The sequence below is a fragment of the Siphateles boraxobius genome, unplaced genomic scaffold (assembly GCF_051911475.1).
Source record: "Siphateles boraxobius isolate OS27281-9 unplaced genomic scaffold, OSU_SipBor_1 1, whole genome shotgun sequence".
NCBI classification, from domain to species: domain Eukaryota; kingdom Metazoa; phylum Chordata; class Actinopteri; order Cypriniformes; family Leuciscidae; genus Siphateles; species Siphateles boraxobius.
In genome coordinates this window covers 593102-617080 of record NW_027508699.1, presented here as the reverse complement: position 1 = coordinate 617080, position 23979 = coordinate 593102, and the positions used below count along the sequence as shown (strand labels likewise).

At 39.1% G+C, this 23979-nt stretch overlaps 1 protein-coding gene and 1 long non-coding RNA gene across 2 annotated transcripts; one reads left to right on the top strand and one right to left on the bottom strand.

The window, feature by feature from the left end:
* Nucleotides 1-7283: 7283 nt before the first annotated feature.
* LOC143753105 (uncharacterized) lies at nt 7284-7847 on the top strand. Its single transcript, XR_013207748.1, has 3 exons — nt 7284-7379; nt 7459-7651; nt 7747-7847. It is a non-coding gene; the product is annotated as an uncharacterized LOC143753105 (long non-coding RNA).
* A 9019-nt stretch (nt 7848-16866) lies between these two features.
* Nucleotides 16867-22198, bottom strand: LOC143747343 (uncharacterized). Its single transcript, XM_077240140.1, has 2 exons — nt 21893-22198; nt 16867-18648 (listed from the first exon to the last, which is right to left on the bottom strand). The coding sequence occupies exons 1-2, from the start codon at nt 21975-21977 to the stop codon at nt 17192-17194; spliced, it is 1542 nt and encodes a 513-aa protein (XP_077096255.1). The 5' UTR covers nt 21978-22198; the 3' UTR covers nt 16867-17191.
* Between the last annotated feature and the right edge of the window lie 1781 nt (nt 22199-23979).

Genomic DNA, 23979 nt, shown 5'->3' with positions numbered 1-23979 from the left:
GGTTTCTGGTGAGTGGTATAGAGGAACTCACATTTCTGGGTCAGACTGCCGTAACTTCTCACAGCCCATCTCACCTCTCAATGCTCTGCTGACCCCGGTGGCCTCCAGTAATCAGCGCTCAACTCTCATACCTTTCTCACAAATAACACCTGCATCCGGAGGTGCCCAGTGTTCGTGACCCCTGCGTTGGGCTGTCCCCTGGCCAGGAAGATCATCCCGTCATTGAGTAGCCACTCGTACACACGTACACACTGGTGACCGCTCTTTCCCAATACAATCAGTTTTCTTCAACAGAACTCAGCTGTTTTCTGGAGCTTAGGAAAGGCACGTTCAAGAGTCACCAGAGCCATTCCGATTGCCTAATAGTGTTCACAGGGAGACAGGTTAATAACAACACTATTTAATCACTTAAATCCATTAACTATCTTAAAAGCAGCAACCTAGCTACTTAGACTATACTCAGTGAATTTAGATCACAACCGTACATTCAGTGTACTTCATCTGTAGCCGGAGCCATCGGTCCTGAATGGTGGAGACTAAAATGAGACAAAGTTGTTACTGGTCCTAAAATACGCTTATCAAAATGTCACCTCTATCGTTTAAGGTCTGTATTATTATTTTAAAGACTTCTTTAAAGTCATTCAGTTTTACATTTAAAACATTTTTAACATTTAAATACAAATTGCCCTCTGAATGGTAATGATTTCTTTTAACATCTCTGTGTCTCTGGTTTTCAACTGAAACACTGTGCTTTACTATCAATAACTTATTTTCACTTATGACACAGGCTCAGATAACAGCTTTTAGCTGACATTGAATGAGAGAGAGACTCTGAGGCATTCAGGACTGGTACACTGCATTGTCATAAAACTTTTAACATTAGACTTTATCTACCATCTTTTAACTCTAGCCCAGCTTAAGGCATCTTTGCCAGAAATTACATGTGTTTTCAAATAAACATAGTTTTACAGTTGTCTTTTGCCCACGTCAGGGAATCTAGACATTACAAATTTCCACTCAGATTGAGTCTCTGTCGCACTGGCTGTTTCAGCCACAGCACACATCAGATTTAGATAAGCGAACTGTTTCATTACAGCCAATAGCAGACTTATCTTTTGAAAGCAAAACATCAGCTTCTAGCTCTTTCATGGTCAACTTTTCAAGCTGTTTGTTTAATCAAATGCCTTTCAACACATTTTACATTTAGCAACTGTTAATTCAGTAGCCTACTACTTCTGCTTATTTGTTCTTACATAAAAATAATTATTCTAGTTCTCAATAACGTTTCATATTTCTCAATCTCAATTTTAATTGTCAAGTTCTCAACCATAGTTTAATATTTGACTTTAGTTTTCTCTTGGAGTTTATCAATCTCCAATTAGGATTCACACTATAAGTTTGACGAGGCAAGCACTCTCTGCTTGTGATACTTTTGCAGTTATTGTAAATCATCTGTGAGATTAGTCTCTCTATATCATCTAAAACCTTTTTAAAATGTTTAATTACAACACAATCATCCTTTTAGTTACTTTGATATATTTTGCAACTCACATCTGTTGGAGTCATTCATTTTACATCAACCTGTATTCATCAATTCACTTATAAAAATTACTATTATAGAAATTACTATTATAGATATTTTCTTCAAAAGGATTCACTTTAAGACTTCAATCTTTTGACCTTTTTATCTCTTATTTCTCAGACGAAAAATGTCACTGTCGTCATTTAAACACTGATCTACTTTCAAACCAATATTATTACCAAAAATGTGTTGTCATTTTATCACATTTTAACCCTCTGAGACCTAAGGGTATTTTTACAATAAATTTTTCGTCTGGTGTTATTCACTAAAAAAGCTTGTAAAACATCAACACTTTTGTGCACAGACAATTGACACACATCTTTTTTTTCAGGACAAATTGAACTTTCAGCTTATTTGTGTTTCATTGATGTCACCTGAATGTAAAATAAGTTATGGGACCACAAAGACAAATGAAAAAATAAATCGGAAATTGAATCACTCAAATATTTATTGAAATCACACACAAATAAATAAAAGCTAAGCAATTTTCCTCTGGAAAACAGTTTGTTCAAGTCTTTGGAGTCCTGGAGCACAGGAATGAACATTATAACTTGAACAGAACAAAAAATATTTACATTTTTCCAAAGGAAGTCCAGGCGTTTTGGGCCTCATGAAAATCACTGATGCCAAGCCTCAAAACAGTTCCTATCAGGAATCACACAGAGGGCCACATCACAGGCTTTGCATTTCCAGGGGGTGGCCTGTTTCACCTGCCTTGTCTGTTTGCAGTTCACACATTGCCTTCTACCATAGGTGGCCTTCTTGCTTGCTTCAGTTTGTTCCGATGTTTGGACGGGTACATGGTTACTTTGTTGCTGGGTGGGAGGAACAGCAACTGTAACACCACAGAGTTGGGCTGTCAGCTCCTCCAGAAAAGCCCTGTGGGTCATGGGCTGTTGCTGCTTCTCTGCACAAACTTCCTTGTGAAGTAAAAAACTGCAGCAGCCGTCCATGACCTATTCCTGGCAGCTGCTGGGATGCTGCAGCAGAAGTGGAAGGGCCCTCCTCAGTGGAAGAATGGGAGCTTTCCTGTCTGGCTTGGGTGGGTGGGCTGGTGTCTTCATCATTATCACAACTGTAAAACAAATAAATAAAGCAAAATATTAGATCATACAAATTAGATCAATTACTGTTTTTGTATTTGATTTTTCACATAAGATTACAATGGCTGAGATTGCTACTGTACCCCCAAACCCACCACAGCTAAAATATGACCATTCGCTTTCCAGCCAAAAGGTGTGACCAACCCCCCACTATTCTCTCCACAGGTAAAAGGTGTGACCAACCCCCCACTACAACATCCTTTGTTTGTATCTCTAGGTAAACTCAGACAAACAATGGCTGAGAGACAAAGTGTAATCCACAACTCTGTAACAAACATAAACAAATGAAATACTACTTTTACAGAACTTATTTTTACATATTTAGAAAATTTATATTTTATCATATTAGTTTTTTCTTCTTTTTTTATACTTTTTACAGTAAATAAACTCAGACATACAATGGTTGAGAGACAAAGAGTGTAATCTACAACTCTTACTACTCTGTAACACACACAGAAAAACGAAATACTACTTTTACATAACTTATTTTTCCATATTTAGAAAATGTATATTTTATCATATTAGTATTTGTTTATTTTTATACTTTTACAGTAAATAAATAAATGTAACTTACTCTTCAGCAGGGTCTAGACGATTCTGGTAATCAAGTTCCTCATCAGTCAAAAACGCTCTCTTCTCCAGAAAATCCATCATCCTCCATGGCATCAAAAAAGGCCAGTGCTTGATTTACATCCATGTTTCTCAATCTCTGAGGATCCATTATTCTCCGTGTTTCTCTGTGTAATATTCAAAACTCGCGTCTCTCTGTGCGTCTCTCTCTCTCTCTCCTCGAAACCACTGTGCCGTGCGTCTCTCTCTTTCCAAAATATCACCCTTGGTTCATGCGTAATGACGCACACCAACGTGGACGACGGATCAGCCTGTCATTGGTCAACAACCTCACGCAAAGCATCGCGAGATGTCCAAAATGGCAGCTTGCATCAAGCTAGCAGCAAATATGACGGAAAATTTATAAATTTTGGACTTCAGAGATCAAAACTGGGATATACACATATGGATTTATTACTGAAACACTCTGAAAGGACGCACAAGTTCCAGGCTGGATAGAAAACCTTCTGAAAAGGCTAGAAAGACACCAAATACACCCCCGTGACGGCTAGCGTGTTAGCTTTCTGCTGCAAAAAACGGTAAGGAAATCGATCAATTTTTCATCAAATAATATCAATATTTATCGGAGGAGTCGTGTGGCGTCGTCGACGATGCCGTCGGTTTCAGAGGGTTAAACACCTTCTCGTGGGCATTTACAGTTACGTATTAAATGGTCCTGATGACCACCATTAAAACAATCCCGGCTCCAACTTACTGCACACCCTTGAAGCAGTGTGTCCCAAACAGGAATGCAAACCGAGCTGATAAGCAGTTCTCTGTATTCTTTTACAGTCCACCAGTGGCGGGTTCAATCACAATAGCCGAATCATAAACTTCATCATTATTATTGGCAGAACATTAATTTTCATAAGCTGCAAAATATTCTAAGTTGTTTTCACAAAGTGTCTGTTTAACTTTAGTCACACTTGTCCAAGGAAATGATCTTCGACCCATAATTTAATATACTTGCTTTTTGTAATCATCGTAAGCAATACAAGGCTAAACATTTTAATTTTTCAGTTTCTTTGTTTGTTTGTAGCCAGTCAAGTTGTTGTTTAAATTTCCAAACAGAAACAAAACTTATCGAGACAACCATTTACTTAATATTTTCTGCAAATTTCTCTGAAGTGAGGGCTTCAGAGCACAGCTGCTTACAGCGTTCGCTCTTTTCTGTCTCACTATTAGTTTCAGGACTGTTCAGGTTACTGATCAAGTTACTCAGTTTGTCTGCCATATCTTAATAACAGTTCAAACTCACCTGAAGTCATTGCAGAAATGGAGGCGGCGATCTTTGAACAACACAGCTTGGCTTCTCCGTGATGAAACTGCAGAGTATACTCCAAAATCACAGTTACATATACTGGTCCATGCCAATTTGGGTCACAACTTTTTTTTCTTCTTTTTTTTTTCTCTCTCGGGATCGTTCCTGATGCATCCCTGGCAAACAACCCTATTTTTGTTAGTATCCCTAACTGCCTGATTCACTAAATTCGGGGATCCCCTATCTGAGATGGAAGAGATTGAGCAGGTTTACGGTGCCACTGGACCTCCCGTCCAGGGACGTACTCTGCTGGGGTGGTGCTACACCATTAATGCCCAGCGGGGCACCCACAGAGCACGCTTCGCTTGCGCTGTCTGCTGCCGTTACCCTTAACGACGCTCTCAGCGACTTCTTATCCTCTCAGCAGTACAACTTACTCCTTCACTCGCCTCATCGGAGTGAAGGCTACTTACTCCTTCACTCGCCTCATCGGAGTGAAGGCTCTCCCGCTCTCCTTCAAAATCTCTTCCAGTCAGACAGCCCTAACCATTAATAAAAGCTTACTACCTTGTGTGTTGATTTGCCAGAGATGTCACCACGGAATGATTGCCCGCATTCTCCACCAAACTGTAAGGGGTGTACAGTTAAAGACCCAGAACCAGATATGAAGAATGAAGACCCAGAGTCAGAATTATAAAAAATTAAAGAAAATATTTACTGAAGATAGTTTGCAGTTTCATCAGCAGAAGTCAGCTTCAATACTCGCACAGGAGTTTGTAGGCCGCCCCGCTTACAGTTACAAAGATCACAGCAGTTATACGATTTCCAAGGTCTAAACTACGTCATTGCTTACAGGATGAATGATTCTCATTGGCTATGAAATAGATAAACACAGTAATTTTCCACACATATACAGATAGACTGAAGCATATCTCCATCGATTATGCAGCTGAAGTTAGGCACGTCATGACCTTCCAGGTCGCAGATTTGGGTTGCTGGGCGCCAGCATGTCCAGAACAACAACTCAGTCAATCTCCAATAATGCCAGTGGTTCCTTAGCCTGTAACCAAGAAGACTAACACACACACCGACACTCAGCTTTTCCAAGGTTGGATTTGGCCAGGCTCTCACTATAAACAGGAGAGTCCTCTCCAAACATCAAGATAATGCGTTCTTTCTCTCAAGGATAGCTAAACTTTAGTCTAACTGGAAAGCAAGGCTTTAACAAAAAAATGGTCCATTAAACTATTGGCTTCAATGACCCCTATATGTTTTAACACATTGAAGACCTTTCTCAAACACAAAACAAGTCCCTATTTCATTTCTGGAAGCTGTGTTAAATAAGCAAGCACTGCATTCAGATATCAAATACAGACATTAAAGAATACATGAAAAGAACATTTCAGTAATCACAATGGTAACTTATATAAATAAAGTAAAATCTCCAGAGAGGTCATTCAACTCATTTAATATTTAGAAGGAAAAATATTGATTAATACCTTAATTATAATCAATCATTACATATACATTGAAGCAGCAGTGGATTCCAATCCACCCCCTTCATAAAACATCTTATTAAGAATAAATTAACTTATACATTAAAATAGCAGCTTATTTGTTGTTGTTACTTTGTTTGGTTAAGGATACTAATGGCATTTGGAATGAAAGATTTTTTAAAAGAACTTTTAGCCAGAGGCACTCTAAAGCGCCTCCCAGACTTCATTAGTTCAAACTCCCAGACTTCATTAGTTCAAACTCGTCTAAAAGTACATGCAACATTCGCGTCTCTATCAAGTCGAAGTTAGTCGCAGACGTGGAGCTCTCGGCATCTAGAAAGATGTTGATCTTCGTTTTAGTCCTCTTTTTGTCTCAAAGTCTGCTTGCCATGTTCCAAAATGTTTGAACAAAACAACAACAGCGTGAGCGTCCTGCTAGGCATAACGGGCCAGTTGTCAATGTCTGTTGCCATGGTTACTATGGCTGTATGAGGTCAAACCTGGCAGAAACCGAGGGTAACGTGTATATGACGTCATTGACCTGCGACTCCTCACCCCTGCTCACACGTCCCGTTTCCTTGGTTAAAATCGCAATTTTCTCACGATTTACAAATTTTTTGAAACATTTTGGATATTGTAAGTAATCAACTAAACAAAATATATAACATTGGCCTAGTGGTTTTTGGATATTTTACTGCAAAAATCCTACATATTGTACCTTTAAGCAGGTCTTTTGTCTTCTCAGGTGTGAATCAGACCATTATACATGAGTCACGCCCATTTCGCAGATTGCCTTCCCAAACAAAAAGTGTTTTACTAAATTTAAATCAATGTATTGTTTTATGTGAATGCTTTGGCAGGATGATTTTCAGATCATTTTGAAGCAAAAATTCTAGGCGAGAACATCCATTAGACAAAAGTCTTGTGGACAAATATTTAGTATGTGTTTTGTGGCCTTATTTCAGAGACTTTAAGTTTTAGTTTTTTCAATAACCATGCATAAACAATCTTCTCTCAAAAATACAAACATGTACATACATCTTGCTCACATATTATGGTACCCCTGTTTGTGCTAAATAGAGTGTAATTACACCTTTGCCATTCATATATTTATAAGCAACTGAAAAAAGCACAAATGTCAGAGTATGTCAGAACACCTCCAGGTCCCATAAAACACCTTAGACCCCAGAGGGTTAAAGGCATCAGTTTTTGGATGCTTAGTCCTCACTGGTCTGAGTAAGTCCCCGTATGTTGTCACAAAAGAAGAAATTCAGCGCAGAATAGAAGGGGAGGATATGCCCTTAAATATTTTCAGAGATCTGCTAGGAGTAAGTTGATTTTTAAATTGATAAGGTCGATATATTAAGTTATCAGTTGTGTTTTATATTTGTTTTCACTGTTCACAAGGGGCACAAAACAAATCTGCCTGAATTAATCCTCAATCTTCCCAAGAAAATGAAGACTAAGACAAGCATTTTAGTGCACTAACAGAGGGAGAAGCTTCAGACCTTGTCACTGGTTTAGCTAAAAGCCTTTGTCAAAATGTCAGTCCAAAGTTGGTACGCAAAGACATACGTGACCACAATGCAGAAATGACCAGGTGCAGTACATTTTCTTAATGCAGAGCTACTGAATGTACGTTGCTGATATTTGATGTAATTTTATTAACGTTTCATCCTTTTCTTTTCATCAAAGGACAACTCTGGCTAGTGTACATGCCAGCTTGCAATCAAGCCTAGATTCTAGATCAGCTTTCAGTTTATTAACCCACACATCTGGTCCACAGGCAGTGGATGGAGTGTTATGCAGACATCCCAACCTGCAACAAGTCATTTCAGGGAGGTATCCACCCCACCCCCCCCCACCCCCGACATATCACCACAGAACAAGAGTTTACTTGTATACCGAAATAAAGTTTAATATAACAGAAAAATTAATTAACTATTTACATAAGCGCCAAATGTAGCCTACATGTAGGCCTATTTCCTACATCCAATGAAATGAAACTTGTTTAACTCACCTCAACATGTCTTTTACAATCATTTAACCCGCCATGGGCAATGCTGAAGTCACTGTTACAAACTGTACAGCGTGCAAGACTGTCATTATGTTTCACTCTTATAAGACAGGGGTACACTTTCGTGTAGTCTGGCGTAAAATGTGTCTTATATTTTCGCTTTTTGGGGCACTCTCCCTCTGCCATGATGCAGCTCCTGTGTCTAGATACACTGAACTGATAGGTTCCGCGGGAGAAGAGACAAAAGCCCGCCCACACTGACAATTGATTGGTTGACTTACCAAAACAGACCAATCAGGATGCTCTCTGTCTTACATGCACTTCTACACGCGCGGCACACACACACGCAAAGTCTCTCGCTCTCTCCCTCTCTGTCGTGTCGTGCGCGCTACACGGTTTGGAGCACAATCTAACCGCTCTTGCTCGCGCGCTCTTGATTCCGGGAGATTTTAACTAATTTGCGGGCATCAGGGAGCCGCTATCAATATGCGGGAAACTCCCGGAACTTCCGGGAGACTTGGGATGTCTGGTTATGTTTCATCTCAGAGAGTCTAAAATGAAAGCAGAACAAAAAATTTTTCAAATGCAGCACCAAACTGTTTGTGAAATGTTAAGGTTGTTAAATTTGACAATAACCTTTTATGTTTGACGTTTTGTTTATACAGATGGTTCATCTCTTCAAAACGTTCCTAATCAATCGAGAACTAATTGAATCAGAAGGGGTCTTTTATTTCTGTAAAATACCCTTATATTTGTGTTATATTAATAATTTTGTTATATCAATAGGCTCAGTGTAAAATAAGTTTCTTACATATTTTATATGTGGAATAATTAAAAATGTTTTATTGGATGAATGACGTACAATTCCTTATGAACACAAACAGAAACATACCACATGCCATCTAGCCACATTGCCATGGTACTGTAACTGTAATAATTAATAATAGATCTAAAATATCAAATTTACATTGAAGGAATTACTTTTTAGCACACAAAATACATCACATTGAAAACAGCTTTGCAGATTCTTCCAAAAACAGTATTGTTTAGAAACTAACATCAACACAAAACATTTGGCCACACTCAGACTCGCTGTCCCAGTTTAAAACTAGATTAAAGACGCATCTCTTTAACCAAGCATTCACTTAATGCTTAACCTTTGATACTACTGCTGAATCAGTTCGAATGCATTAACATTATGAACATCAGCTATGCTAATTATTTCCCATCTGCCTTTCTGCTGTTATCTCGGGACGCTAGTCCCGAGGTAAATAGCGTTCGTCAGCTCCAGTTTGTATCCAGCCTCTCACGGAGACTTCAGATGCCCCAACGCCTGTGAAGAGACGACTCGACGCCTGTGAAGAGACGACTCAAAGCCGGCGATATGTTATGCCATAAATTAATACTTGATTAACTAACTGTATTTTTCTATGTACATTTCCGAAATGCAATTTCTGTAAAGCTGCTTTGAGACAATGTGTATTGTGAAAAGCGCTATACAAATAAATTTGAATTGAATTGAATTGAACTAAAATCAGCTCTTCATTTGATACCAAAATTTCATACAAGGTATTCTGCACCCAAATCTGTATTCACGTTTTCTTTAATTTTCTTACTTTTTGGGGGGGTTGTCTCTTTCTTCTTTTAAACCTGTCTGAATTTGTGTCAGAAATGCAGGTTTTCTTGGAAACCTTGTAAGTCTTTTTCTGTTTTTTGCATTGCATGGTAAGAGTGACCGTATCTTCCTTGAAGTGTCATTGGTACAATTCCTTTTTGACAAAAGATTTCTCTCTTCTTGTTGCACGCTAACATAGAGATCATTTATTTGGCTTTTGATGTTCTCTGGAACAGTCTGCCATCTTTTGACAATTTCAAGAACATCTTCTAGTCTCCAGAAGTCTATATCTATGTCCGATGATTCTCTTGTAAATGTGGTCAATCCAGCCTTTTGCCATCATTCTAGTTGCTTTGTTAAATGTTTCCTCCAACTTCATGGCAACACAGTTTGCCATTCTTCCTGCTGATTGCAAGTGTTTTATCACCTGAAAGTACGTCTCTGTCTTCCGAAGAAGGATTTCAAGCAAGTCATCCAAACGCCAATTTCTTATCCCAGATAAGAATTGGTAGTTTAGTCGATGGAAGAACCCGAATAAAAAAAAATAATTTATAGTGCCAAAACAAGTTTACAGCCTTTAATACCAATTTACTAGGGTCTTATTTTACCTTTCTATCAAATTGTTGGTCTCTGAATTCCCATGGTTATAACAACGTCCATAATCAGCCCATCTATGACTTATTGGTTCCCAGTACCTCTGGAAGTAATTGTAAAGCTCTTTGTAGTGAGAAAATTCCTTTAGGAATTTTTTAGGCACTCTGTCAAAGTCAGCCTTCTGCAATTAACAAAAATAGGTATTTTGAGTCTGCAAGCAAAAAAGGTAACAACATAAAAGCTTAGCAATATCCTTGATAAAATATATAGTATTTTGCCTTTTCTGTGGTTTTTAAAAACATTGATACAGTGAATGGAAAAGTACACAATTGTCACAGTCATCGTCTGCACCAGTCTGTCTTCGTCTTCACACCGCGATATGTTCGAATACACGGAGGCTTTTTACCATCTCGCCATCACGTGCAGGTTGGAGAACGAAGTGATCAAGGCGTGTTACCGGCTGGGGGCGGAAGTTGTCGACCCGAGGGAGCTCCCAAATCTCTCCGGTCTGGACTGGAGAGAGGCACTCTCCAGTTGTCTGGAGAGCTTCCTCCCGTGGCACGCCATGTTACCACCAGATCTGCACGTTTCTCCTCCTGTCTTCATTCCAAGCACAGAGCCTTCACCGTGGTCCCGTCCAGCACAGAGCCTTCATCGCTGGTCCCGTCCAGCACAGAGCCTTCGCCGCTGGTCCCGTCCAGCACAGAGCCTTCGCCGCTGGACTCGTCCAGCACAGAGCCTTCGCCGCTGGACTCGTCCAGCACAGAGCCTTCGCCGCTGGACTCGTCCAGCACAGAGCCTTCGCCGCTGGTCCCGTCCAGCACAGAGCCTTCGCCGCTGGTCCCGTCCAGCACAGAGCCTTCGCCGCTGGACTAGTCCAGCACAGAGCCTTCGCCGCTGGTCCCGTCCAGCACGGAGCCTTCGCCGCTGGCGCCGTCCAGCCCAGAGCCCTCGCCGCTGGCGCCGTAATCAACATTAGCGAATCTACCCCGTATTGAAGTGATCATAATGGTCCTGGATCAACATTAGCGAATCTCCTCCGTATTGAAATTACCATGATATTCCTGGATCAACATTAGCGAATCTACCACGTATTGAAATGATCATGATGGTGCTGGATTCATATTAGCGAATGTACATCATATTGATATGACCATGATTGTCCTGGATCAACAATAGTGAATCAACCCTGTATTAAACTGACCATGATTGTCCTGGATCAACATTAGTGAATCAACCCTGTATTAAACTGACCATGATGGTCCTGGATCAACATTAGCAGTTCAATACGAGGTAGATACAATACCTATTCTACTAACTACAGTAGAAATGTATGTTGGAGAAATTGCTTACCGCGCTAATTTATGAGAATCATGAATAGTCCTGGATCAACATTAGTGAATCTACCCCATATTGAACTGACCATGATGGTCCTGGATCAAAATTAGCGAATCTACCACGTATGGTAGATGGTAGAAATGGAATGGTAGCAACAGTAACTAAGAGGGGCGGGTCTTTGTGAAAGGTCAATTTCAAATAATTTAAATCTTTGTGGACTCGGCAGGACTTGACTTGGATGTTAAGGCCTCGGACTCAAGTCCGACTCTGTCCCCTTTGGACTTGGGCTCGACTCGACAAAGGTGGACTCAAACCAAACACTAGCAACCAGGATAATAAAAACTGTTTGTGAAAAACAATGCCCTGCCCTACCTTTAAAGTCACCACAAAATCAAAATCGACAATTCTTAATCTTTATGGAAGTGAGCTGTCTTTACTAGACACCACTCTATCCTGCCCAGTGTCCCCGATGTTGCAACAGCTCAAGTTGTTTCTAACTTTGCCTGTAATGGTTGCAACTGCAGAAAGATTATTCTCGACATTGAAAGTGATCAAGACATTTATCCGGAGCACAATGTCACAAGATAGACTACCTAGTTCAGCTCTTCTGCGAATTGAGAATGCCCGTGTTCGCAACATCGATATTAAAACTGCAAGGAAAGACTTCACGCATCACGGACAGCCCAAATGATTTTGCTTGTTTGTGTGAGTGGATAAAAAGAATTACCTGTCAATAGTTGGTATGTTAAAATGTATATAAGTTCATTTTTATTAATAAAAACAGCATATAGGTGCCGGTACACTGGAAGTAATTGTGAACAGGGGGTGCTGTGATTTTTTTTTTTGGACAAAAAAAAACTATGAGCCTATAGGCCTATTTAAAATACATTTTAAACATAAATACATTGAGATTCACTACTTTATTGTCATATACACTTCCGTGTACACAGCCAGGGTCTCAGTAGCAGAATAAATGCGCTATTAATCAGAATCAGAAATACTTTAATAATCCCAGGGGGGAATTACTTCCGTTACAGCAGATATACATACAAGTTACAACATATTTACATAAAACATATAATAGTATAACAACATAATATTAATTAAACTTCACAATAACGCTACAATGCAATCGATTTGGTCAGCTGGCATGAACTTGAGTCACTGCACGTTTATGTCACACGCAACTCTATTAGCTCCAAAATCATTTTACGCACACCACAAGGAAATAATCTCTGACTATTTAAGCATGTTATTAAACAGTTCTCCACACCCATTACGCAAAGAACACAAGCACAAAATAACACTTTCTGTCTCCATCTCCAACATTTTTACACAAACCAAAAGGAAATAATCTCTGACTATTTACATGTTATTTAAGTTTATTTAAAATGACACTCTCCATCTCCATCCCAACCACCTTGCAAAAATACTATTGTGTACTATTTACAATTGCTTGGCAAGTCAAAACTAATCCCACTCGTTGTCTAAAAAATAAATGCTACAAGCGGCGGCAACATGCTGTTACCTGAGCTACAGGTGCCCTGGTTACAGGTGTCCAAATGTCGAGGTGCGCTCTGGGGTCGTGAAGATAAATTCTCTCATTAGGGGATGAATGTTGAGCGAGTTCAAAATGTCTTTGTGGGCATGCATCAGCGAAAGGTGTGTGAGTCTTTTCTGGGTCATGGTGCTGCGTACCCATGTTTTCAAAAGACGCAAGGTGGAGAAAGTGCGCTTGGATGAGGCCACGGAGATGGGTAGCCACAGACATAACTCGATCAGTTTTTCTATCTCTGAAAACATGGCTCTGGTTTGTGGCTGGAGCTTTATCAAGCATGATGCTACATCTGGGACTGTGACACACTTAGACCCTCTGTCTTTTGTGACATCGGCAAGCTGCTTGGCGATGCTTGGCCTAAGCATTTTGAGCTGGAGTTCAAGGCGGTCTGTGTCAAGCTCCTCCAGGAGCTGAAGGGCCCCCAGATTGACGCTCCTTCCCTCTGCTGCTTTGATAACAGTTCTCTCTCGCTTTGCGGCAAGCTTCATACTGGCCTGATCAAATCTTCTGTCCAGCTCCGACAATATCACATCAATAGCCTCAAAAAAGCTACGTCGCCAATCCACTGTTTGTGCGCCACATGCGACTGCCTCTGGCTCTCTAGTTTGGCGAAGGCAAGCGGGGGTTTTGCTCACTCTAGGGGTGGTGGTGTCTGGCATTTTCAGGTAGATTTGTGATGCGCAGGTTCCAACCTTGCGGATCAGCTCGTCCACAACTGCATCATCCCGGAGTGTGGCTATTTGTTCTCTCAGCACACCTGTGCATTTCAGTGCACCTTGCGCACTTGCTGCGGCACTCTGTAGGCCATGGCAGCATAAAAGACCGGAATATGTTCTCCCTTTTAAAGCCTGTTTGTAGAGTCCCCCGATCTTTGCTCTGCTGTCCCCCCTGACACTCTTGTCATCCTTCAGCTTGTGCAGTGTAGTCAGGAGAGTGGGGTAAGCTGCAGTGACGCATTTAATGGACATGTCACGGATACACCACCTTGTCGGGCAAAAGCCTAAGATGTTGACTGCAACCTCATCACAGGCAAAAAACGATTGGTAGAGCTGTTTTCGCTTTGATGACTCTCTTATCACAGATGAGACACCCTAAACAAAGTTCAAAGTATCGGCCACAAGACTCACTTCACGCGCGGCTACTTGGAGAATCAAATCCAGTGAGTGGTTGCTGCAATGCACGTAATGTGAGTGCGGGTTTAACTCTTTAAGCCGAGCCTGCACGCCTGAAAAACACCCTGACATATTAGCTGCTCCATCAAAACAAAATACTCTGTGTTCGGGCCAATTACCAAGATCAGAGCCCTCTCCCCGGACAGCACGCCAAATATGTTTACCAATTTAATCTATCTGACTGATTTGTAAGTGTGAACTCGTGAACTGGGTTTCCTATCATTTATGATATCACCATAGCACGTTGCTTGCATATAGATAACGGTCCTGGAGGGTGTCATGAACCCAAAATCTCTGAGTCCAACGTCTTCTCCGCAAATACAATACAGCAGCACCAAACACAACAACTTCACGATAATCTATACAACTTCACGATAATCCATGATCCAGTGATACACGTTTGAGAATGAGCGCAACTTTTATTTGAAATATTTACGAACGCTCGTTTCAAGCGGGAATGCAATTCATTTGCTCACGGTAACACCGATTTGACCAATTGCACTAATGCAAATAATACTGCAAATAATAATAATAATAATAGCTAATTATTCTTTTTTCCCCCCTATCAAATGTGACCAAAACGGTTATAAAAATGCTGTCATTATAAAAGGTTTCTTCAATATATTGCTTGTTTCTTCTGTTTATTACATTTAAGTTGTGACACTTCTCTTCTCCCTGCTACGTCAGAGCGGCCACACCGTCAACAAGCTTCCTAATACTTTTTGACAAGCGTCTTTGGCAGGGCGGCCAGAGTTTCTTTGTCGCTCAAGTCGGCGGCGGTGTGAACGTACAGTTAGGCTCCTCATTTCAAGTGGCAGCGCGGAGTGCGAGTAAACACGATCATCTCTTCCTCAGTTACAGAATAAACATGAATGGACACCTGAAGGTATGTTGAAAGATACAGTATACTTACTGAAAGGCATCATAACTCATGTAATCGCTCAATCAGTGTTTCAGCAGCAGAAAGACTTCAATAAAACAGCTTAGTTTGTCACATAGCATTATATTTACCTCAGCAGGCAAATCATCCAGTGTCTACAGCTTGTTGGTTCCTAGAGAAATGAACTCTTGCACTAAATAAATGCACTATATTAGCCTATATATTATATTTTACTTAACCTGTTAATGATATCTTGATTATTTAATGTATGTTTAAAATATATTTCATGAAAATGACAGCAACTGTGTAAATTATTATATATCAATAACGAATTAGAGTAAAAACATAAGTTAATGCAACTGCCATATGTTCAGTTTACATGTTTTCATACAATGTGTTGGGTGTTGATTATTATATCTAAAAAATAAATAGCATCTGAATTTAGGCAAAAAGTCTAGGCTCTGTTGTTAATCTTTAATCCTATAGTAATGTGCGGCTCCCTATATAGTTTACCGCATTAGCAGATTTTTTTTTTTTAATCCTTGCGAAACGTTTAATAGACACAATTTTTTCATTAAACCACTTAAAAAAAAAATTAAGCAATTTTAGCTTTCTAAACCCCACCCCACCGAACCGGGACATCAAAACCGTGGGAAGAACCGAACCATCAGTTTTGTGTATCGTTACACCCCTAATAGCCTGTATTATTCAATATCATCAAACGCATTAATGCAATGATAATTCACCAAATGATTCACCGTTAAATCAGTTTATGTAAATTGGAGTTACAGACTCAGTAGTATGCTATGTTGGAGGTGCAGTGGTGCCAAACCCCCTCATGGAATTTTTTTTTTTTTGACTTTACATCTGTGACAATGAGCGCTTATCAGGATCAATTAAACGCTGGATTTTCAAAAGTATAAAAGCATATATATATATATATATATATATATATATGTCCGGAGTTTTGTTGCACGTCTAAGTTTGCACTGGAACTGTTTGCGTGAATGTGAAACTTGATCAGGAAATAAAGTAATCTGCGCATGCATTTTAGCAGATGACAGTGATGATGATTTACCTTGGATATGAGTGAGAGTGATCTTACAGTGTAATCGTGCAGAGTAATCGTGCTGAGTTAGTGCAATCAGAATCACTCTGATTCGGCAGGTGCAAATAGGGTAGGATTCATAGATAATTTTGGGGTAGAGACGTCTCCAATCCCTCCTGGGAAGGCGTTGGTCTTCTCTCTAGCAGACTGGCTTAACTGAACATCTGCTAGCTGTTACGTAGTTCATATAAATTACAACATTACGACTATCACCTAGCTACAGTGCTTTAACATAGAGCCCAAGTCTATTCCACAAACTACCAAAAGCAAAATGCTTCTTAAATCACCAAGACAAATTGTTGTAAACTCAGTAAATGAACGTAAAATCAAAGATAAACAGTTACTAAAGTTTAAACATTAGATCACTTAGCAAAATCACCAATTGGAAATTAAATGATTAATGTGCAATCTGCATTCTTTCATTTACTTTGTCCTTATATATATATATTTTAAATATTTTTTCTGTAGTTTTTTCATGTATTTTAAATTGAACTCCATTTTTATTTTTGTTTATACTTAAATAAACATGTTAAAAAACTTTTTTTAAATAACTTTATTTTTTTTTCCTTACGTCTACGTAAAGGACTGTATGCACCATTACCATTATGAGATTTGCTACATAATTTGCCTTGCTTAATTTCACACTAATGCTAGCCCACAATCCCACATGAACAAAAACCATCCCAAACAACATTTTGATATTTCACAGCCAGACAAGTTTATTGGACTAATATTTGAACCTCTTAGAAGCTTCCAATATAGAACTTGAATCAAATGAGCCTCTTTTGTGAGAAACACCTTTTAACTTTTAATCTTAATTAACACCATTTCCCTGAATATGAGCTTTGCTCTTTATGACTACATATGACAATGCTTCTTTTTATGAGCAAAAAGATAAATGGATGTGCTAAAATTCATCCCACATGAAGAGCAGTTGTATAGTTTCTCTCCAGCACGCACCCCTTCTTGTGCTTGTGTTGAAGTCTCTGAGGCAGTGAAAAGCTTTCCACTAAGTGAAACCTTGTCTGTTTTTTCTCCAGTAAGGATTTGTTGGTGCCGTTTCAAGTAGCCTGCTCTGGTACAGGCATTCACACCGCTATGCATTTTCTGGTGCGATTTTACATTTCCGAGCAATTTAAAACTCTTTCCGCACAATGAACACAAATGGGGCCTCTCATCAGCATGACTTTTCAGGTGTATTTCTAAGTGAGATGGCAAAAGGAATTTTTTGCTACAATGATCGCAATTAAACAGCCTTTCTCCAGAGTGAATGCGCAGGTGATTTATGAAGTTGATCCTCTCCGAAAACCTCTTTCCACACTCAGAGCACTGCAGTTTCTCACCGGAATGAATCTGCAAATGACTTCTCAGGTTTCTTTGATAAGTGAAGCTCTTTTCACAATGGGGACACGTGTAAGGTCTCTCTCCAGTGTGAAGTCTAATGTGACCCTTAAGATTTCCTTTGTGTGTGAAACCCTTTCCACACTGAGGGCAAATGAAAGGCCGCTCTCCAGTGTGAAGCCTTACGTGAACCTTAAGGTTTACTTTGTGTGCGTAAGTCTTTCCACAGTATTGGCACATGTAAGGCTTCTCTCCAGTGTGGATTTTCATGTGACTCTTAAGGTTTTTATTTAATCGAAACCTCCTTCCACACTGAGGGCATTTGAAAGGCTTTTCTCCGGTGTGAGTTATCAGGTGCCTGTTAAGCTGATCCATGTCTGTGAAACTCATTCCACACTGATGACATATGAAACAGTTTTCTCTTGTGTGAATCTTCATGTGGCCATTAAGGGTTACTTTTTGTGAGAATCTCTTTCCACACTGATTACATGTGAAAGGCTTCTCTCCGGTGTGAGTTCTCATGTGGTGCCTAACGTTCCCTTTGTGTGTGAAGCTCTTCCCACACAGTTTGCAGTAGAAAGGGCTCTCGCCAGTGTGAATTCGCATGTGGCTTTTAAGGTTTCCTTTTTGAGTGAAACTTTTTCCACACTGTTGGCAGGTGAAGGGACTCTCACCAGTGTGGATTCTCAGGTGGCTTTTAAGGTTTCCTTTTTGGTTGAAACTCTTCCCACACTGTTGGCAGGTGAAGGGACTCTCTCCAGTATGAATTCTTAAGTGACTATGAAGGTGTCCTTTACGCGTAAAACTCTTTCCACATTGAAGGCAAGTGAATGATCCTGTTTTCTGAGTTCTTTTTTGAGACAAACTATTTTCAGTATCTGCACAACTAAAAGATTTTTCTCCACTTGTGAAATCATGTTTTTTCTCCTCCACTTCATTAAGTTCTTGACCTTCCTCTTTCAGCAGCATCAGGTCTAAAATTAACATAATAAATGGTCAAATCAATTCAAGACTGAGGGGTGAAAAATAAAATAGAGGTGATCACCAGTTTAATGGCACAAAGTAGCAGACAACAAATAACTAAAGACTAGGGGTCAGATTTACTAACAGCTTGCATTAGCACAAACTAGGGTTGGGCGGTATCACGGTAATATCGTATACCGCGGGGTCTTAAAATAGCAACGGTATCAGTTTCAATACCGTCATTACCGGCACTTATATATAATATATAAATATAATTTATTCAATGCCTAAAAATGCTTATGTAGTTGTCATCAAGTGACAGTGTGGAGGAGAAAGAGAGAGAGAGAGAGAGAGAGAGAGAGAGAGAGAGAGAGAGAGAGAGAGAGAGAGAGAAAGAGAGAGAGAAGGGAGAGGCGGTAAATACTGACGAGGCAATTTGCAAATGTTGCAATAAAAAAGGTGACCGCGAGAGATGGAAACACCTCTAACCTAATGTCGCATCTCCGAAACAACCACCCACTCACTGCTGCGAGGATGGATTTTGCCCCGAGTTCATTAAATAAGCGCATTAGTTTATATTTGTTAAAATATTATAATGTTATTTTTTTTACGTTGATAGAGAAAACTGAACAGCACGAGTAAGATGGGATGCATCGGGAGTCAGATATTGACCACTTAATTAAGTTTCATTTTGTAAAATGCCTTTCTTTAAAGTGAATTTCGTTTTGTATAAATGGTATCTTAATTTTAATATTTTTTTATCAACCAATTGCCTGGATTTAATAAATAAGAATCAAATATAGCAGACAACATAATCATGACATGATCGTGCGCTGGCGCGCCGCGGTCACTTGCATTGAAATCTCATCATAAATTAACCGAAACTCAGTGTATGTCTCACAGACATGACAGATAAGCCTATATCTAAATAAAGCTTGAAATTTCATTAAACGAAACAATTCAAAACGAAGAGAAATAGGCCACTCGCTGATTATTTAATCCATGATGTGCATTTCTCTCTATGAGCGTTCATACGGAAATGGCGATCATCAAATTCATTAAACGAAACTATTCAAAACGAAAAGAAATAGGCAAGCCTACTCTCTGATTATTTAATCCATGATGTGCATTTCTCTCTATCGTTCACTATGGAGATGGCGATTCGTCAATTTCTCTAAACGAAACAATTCAAAAGGAAAAGAAATATAGGCAGCATACTCTCTGATTAATCCATGATGTGCATTTCTCTCTATAGGCGCGTTCACTACGGAGATATCAATCGTCGATTTCTTTAAACGAAACAATTCAAAACGAAAAGAAAAAGGCTAGCCTATACCTTCTGATTATGTAATTATTTGCATGATTTGCATTTCTCTCTATATATGCGCGTTCACTAGTTGATGGCGATCGTCAACTTAATCTTTGCAGCACTGACAGAAAAGTTGTATTAATAAAAATCAATGGACGCGTTTCACCGGATTCACAAATGCACTTGTTGCTTGTTAATTTAATTTAAATTAATTAATAAAATGAATACTTTAATTGTCATAATTAAAATAATTAAATATTATTAAGTGTCCCATTTTTGCTCATTTATAAATAGTATTTATATCTACCACCCCCTCAGAACCTGGGTTAAAAAATTATTTGGCGCCACCATATTATAACGGCCCACATATTAAAAATAGTCTAGTCTAAATAGGGCTCCGGCTCATAATTACATTTAATGCAGTCAGCCGGGATCAGACACAGCGTGCACGGGTTGGCCTTGATTTTTTTTTTTTTTTTTTTTTTTGCCCGATATGGTATTCAGTTTCTGAACGGTGTAGGCACAAGCCAACAGTTTGGTAAAGCTGTCTGAGCCTTATGTCATAATTTTTAATTAGTCACGGTAATACCGTATACCCGGTAACATAGGGAGGAGGTTTGACGGTATCAAAATTTGGATACCGCCCAAGCCTAGCACAAACCCTCTTTTTGAGTTAAAATCTACTGTCAGGATTTACTGAAGACACAAAGTGATTAATTTGTGATGAAAAGACACTTTATCTTAGTCAGTAATTTTTGCGACTTTTTGCATATGCATTTTTAGGGGTTTCCCTTTCAGCCCAAAAATTATGGGAGAAGAGTAAGTAAATCCTGAAATGTGTTTCATTAAGGTTTATGTTAGTCAATTTACTGGTATTTGCACCATTATTTAACACACAGAAAAGCATGTTTTATCCACTGATCTATATGGCTGGGTTGCTTATTGCGTTTTAAACCGCCATCAGGCGGTGAAGACAACGGAATTGTTCGAGCGGCCATATTACTATTCCCCATCAAAAGAGGACATCATTGATTTACAGCCAAAACATTGACCCATAATCACCCGATTTGCAGCATCTCCGTTTCACAGGATTAGTTTTACTATATAGGTATGTAAACTAATTGTTACTTCAGATGTTATCTGTAATGTTTGTGGCCTTTTCGGAGAGGATACGTCATATATTGAAATAATGGATGTGGTTGTCTACTGCCCACTTCTGACACAGGTAATGGACCAAACACAATTATAGATTTAATGTACGTAATTATGGAGGAAATATTAAACATGAACACGATCTATGTTGTTTAGTTGCAAAAAATTGTTTTGAATTGAGCTTATACAATAAATATTAATACAAGCCTCAGTTATATTGCACTATATAATTCAAAGTTTACCATACATCATCTTGGAAATAAAACAGTCAGTGTTATTTGTCTGAATAAGTTATAATGCGTATATTTTATTTCCTGATTGAGCAACATCTATTTCAGACTCAAAAGACAGTGCAAATTATATGGTGTTTTACTAGAAATACAGTTTCCATATGAGTAAAATGTCATATTGTTAAATTAATTATTCATTGAACCATTGTTTAAATCATTAACTGCTTCGAAATGCAAGCTGCTAATGAAATAATTGTTGAAATATTTGCAGTTAGCCTACTACTGAACGGAACTTTTATAATGATGCGTTTAGTCATTAACTTTTAAATGCATCATTATGCAAACATGAGGAGAGTTCTCCGAATGAAAGACCCACAACTGTGCGACTACATTTCTCTCTGAAACGGTAGGAAATTAAATGGAATTGAATGTGGAGGAAAGATGCAATTATGCCTTTAATGTATGAATCTTTGAGTCTGCAAATAAAAGTAAACAAACTGGAAAAAAAACCCAGAGGTTTAATTTATCTAAAGGAAAAACTTAGAAATGAAAGTGGAGACCAACCTATTTGGTCCTCAGTATCTTCATCTTTCACTCTGCATGGTTCTGGAATTCTTATGTCTTCACTCTCCTCTTTAATAAACTCCATGTTTTTATGTCAAGCAGATCTTCGTTGTTTCACCTTAAGTGTTTTCTACTTGTTTTCACGCTTTGTCATGTTAAAGATGATGGGAATAATTAACTGGAAAAACACCAAGTCTTTCTGTAATTCGTGTGGATGCGTTTTAAACATAATTTATACAGTCATTGTTGCACCATTGCATTATCTTTACTGTTGCGAAATGGCGTTATTACGCTGTTGCAATATTTCGTGGAAAAAACCCCCAACTCTGAATCGTTTTAAACACCTTAAATTAGGGTTCAAAGCCACAAAACCTCTCCTCTGCCAAATCTCAGGGAAAAAACACACACCATGTCTGGTACAGACGACACCACAACACATATCAAAATAAAAGTCTCGTTCACACGTTGTGTCTAAATTTTATTTACCAGGGGGAAAAAGCACAACGAGATTAAGAATCTCTTTTACAAGAGCGTCCTGGACAAGACTGACAGACACAGCTCGTTTGAGTTAAAAAGATAACATCCATCAATGCATACACATACACATATACACACACAAGCAAACATTGTACATTAATAATGAAATATACGTCACAAGAATTTATATCGTCCAATGAGGTGGAAAAACACTCCACCTAAACGAGGCTCCACGCAGAAAACTACATTTAAGAATAATTAAAATACGTTTTTGACGTTATTAATTTGTCAAATGACATCATTATTAGGTGTTCAAGCACGAAGTGCTGAAAACCTATTGTAATTGCTATTTGAAAAAAAAAAAACCTAAAACGCATCGTGCAGCCCAAACCGTAAGGCCTAGAGACTTGAAACCTGGCCAGGTGGTAGGGCCTCAGTTTGGGGAGAACCTATCAGAGTATGACCCCGATTGGCCCATAGGTGGCGCTACAGCAACCAAAAGTACTAAATTGCCCATAACTCATCGACCGTTTGACCTAGAATCTAGATTTGTACACCACTGTGTTCCTTGGCTCAAGACGGACAAGATGTATATCTCGGATTGTCGACTTGAGCGAAGAAAAATTTGTTATGGCCAATTTTGTCCAAAACCTACTTTTGCGAACTAGTCCCTGGTTTTTTGCCTGATCGGAACCAGACCAGTCTAGGACAATTCTCTGGACTCTCTAGATCAATAATTATCAAAAAAAAGTTGAACTTTGCCCTTTGGTTCACTGTAACAGGGTCATTTAGAAAAGGGGGCGTGTCAAAATACACTCAAAAGCCTATAAATCATAAATAAAAACTCAGAACTTCACAAAAATTGATGAGCACATGTGTCCTAACATGGTGAAGAAGCATGCAAAGTTTCATGGAGATCGGACCATAGGTGGCGCTATAACGGGCAAAAAGGTCCCCTATTATTAGGTGTTCAAGCACGAAGTGCTGAAAACCTATTGTAATTGCTATTTGAAAAAAAAAAAACCTAAAACGCATCGTGCAGCCCAAACCGTAAGGCCTAGAGACTTGAAACCTGGCCAGGTGGTAGGGCCTCAGTTTGGGGAGAACCTATCAGAGTATGACCCCGATTGGCCCATAGGTGGCGCTACAGCAACCAAAAGTACTAAATTGCCCATAACTCATCGACCGTTTGACCTAGAATCTAGATTTGTACACCACTGTGTTCCTTGGCTCAAGACGGACAAGATGTATATCTCGGATTGTCGACTTGAGCGAAGAAAAATTTGTTATGGCCAATTTTGTCCAAAACCTACTTTTGCGAACTAGTCCCTGGTTTTTTGCCTGATCGGAACCAGACCAGTCTAGGACAATTCTCTGGACTCTCTAGATCAATAATTATCAAAAAAAAGTTGAACTTTGCCCTTTGGTTCACTGTAACAGGGTCATTTAGAAAAGGGGGCGTGTCAAAATACACTCAAAAGCCTATAAATCATAAATAAAAACTCAGAACTTCACAAAAATTGATGAGCACATGTGTCCTAACATGGTGAAGAAGCATGCAAAGTTTCATGGAGATCGGACCATAGGTGGCGCTATAACGGGCAAAAAGG

Bases quoted from the DNA above. Each gene is read 5' to 3' on its own strand.
- LOC143747343 (XM_077240140.1), bottom strand. From the start codon at position 21,977: ATGGAGTTTATTAAAGAGGAGAGTGAAGACATAAGAATTCCAGAACCA. The intron at 18,649-21,892 runs GTTGGTCTCCAC...TGTTAATTTTAG, and splicing joins AGATACTGAGGACCAAATAG to ACCTGATGCTGCTGAAAGAG.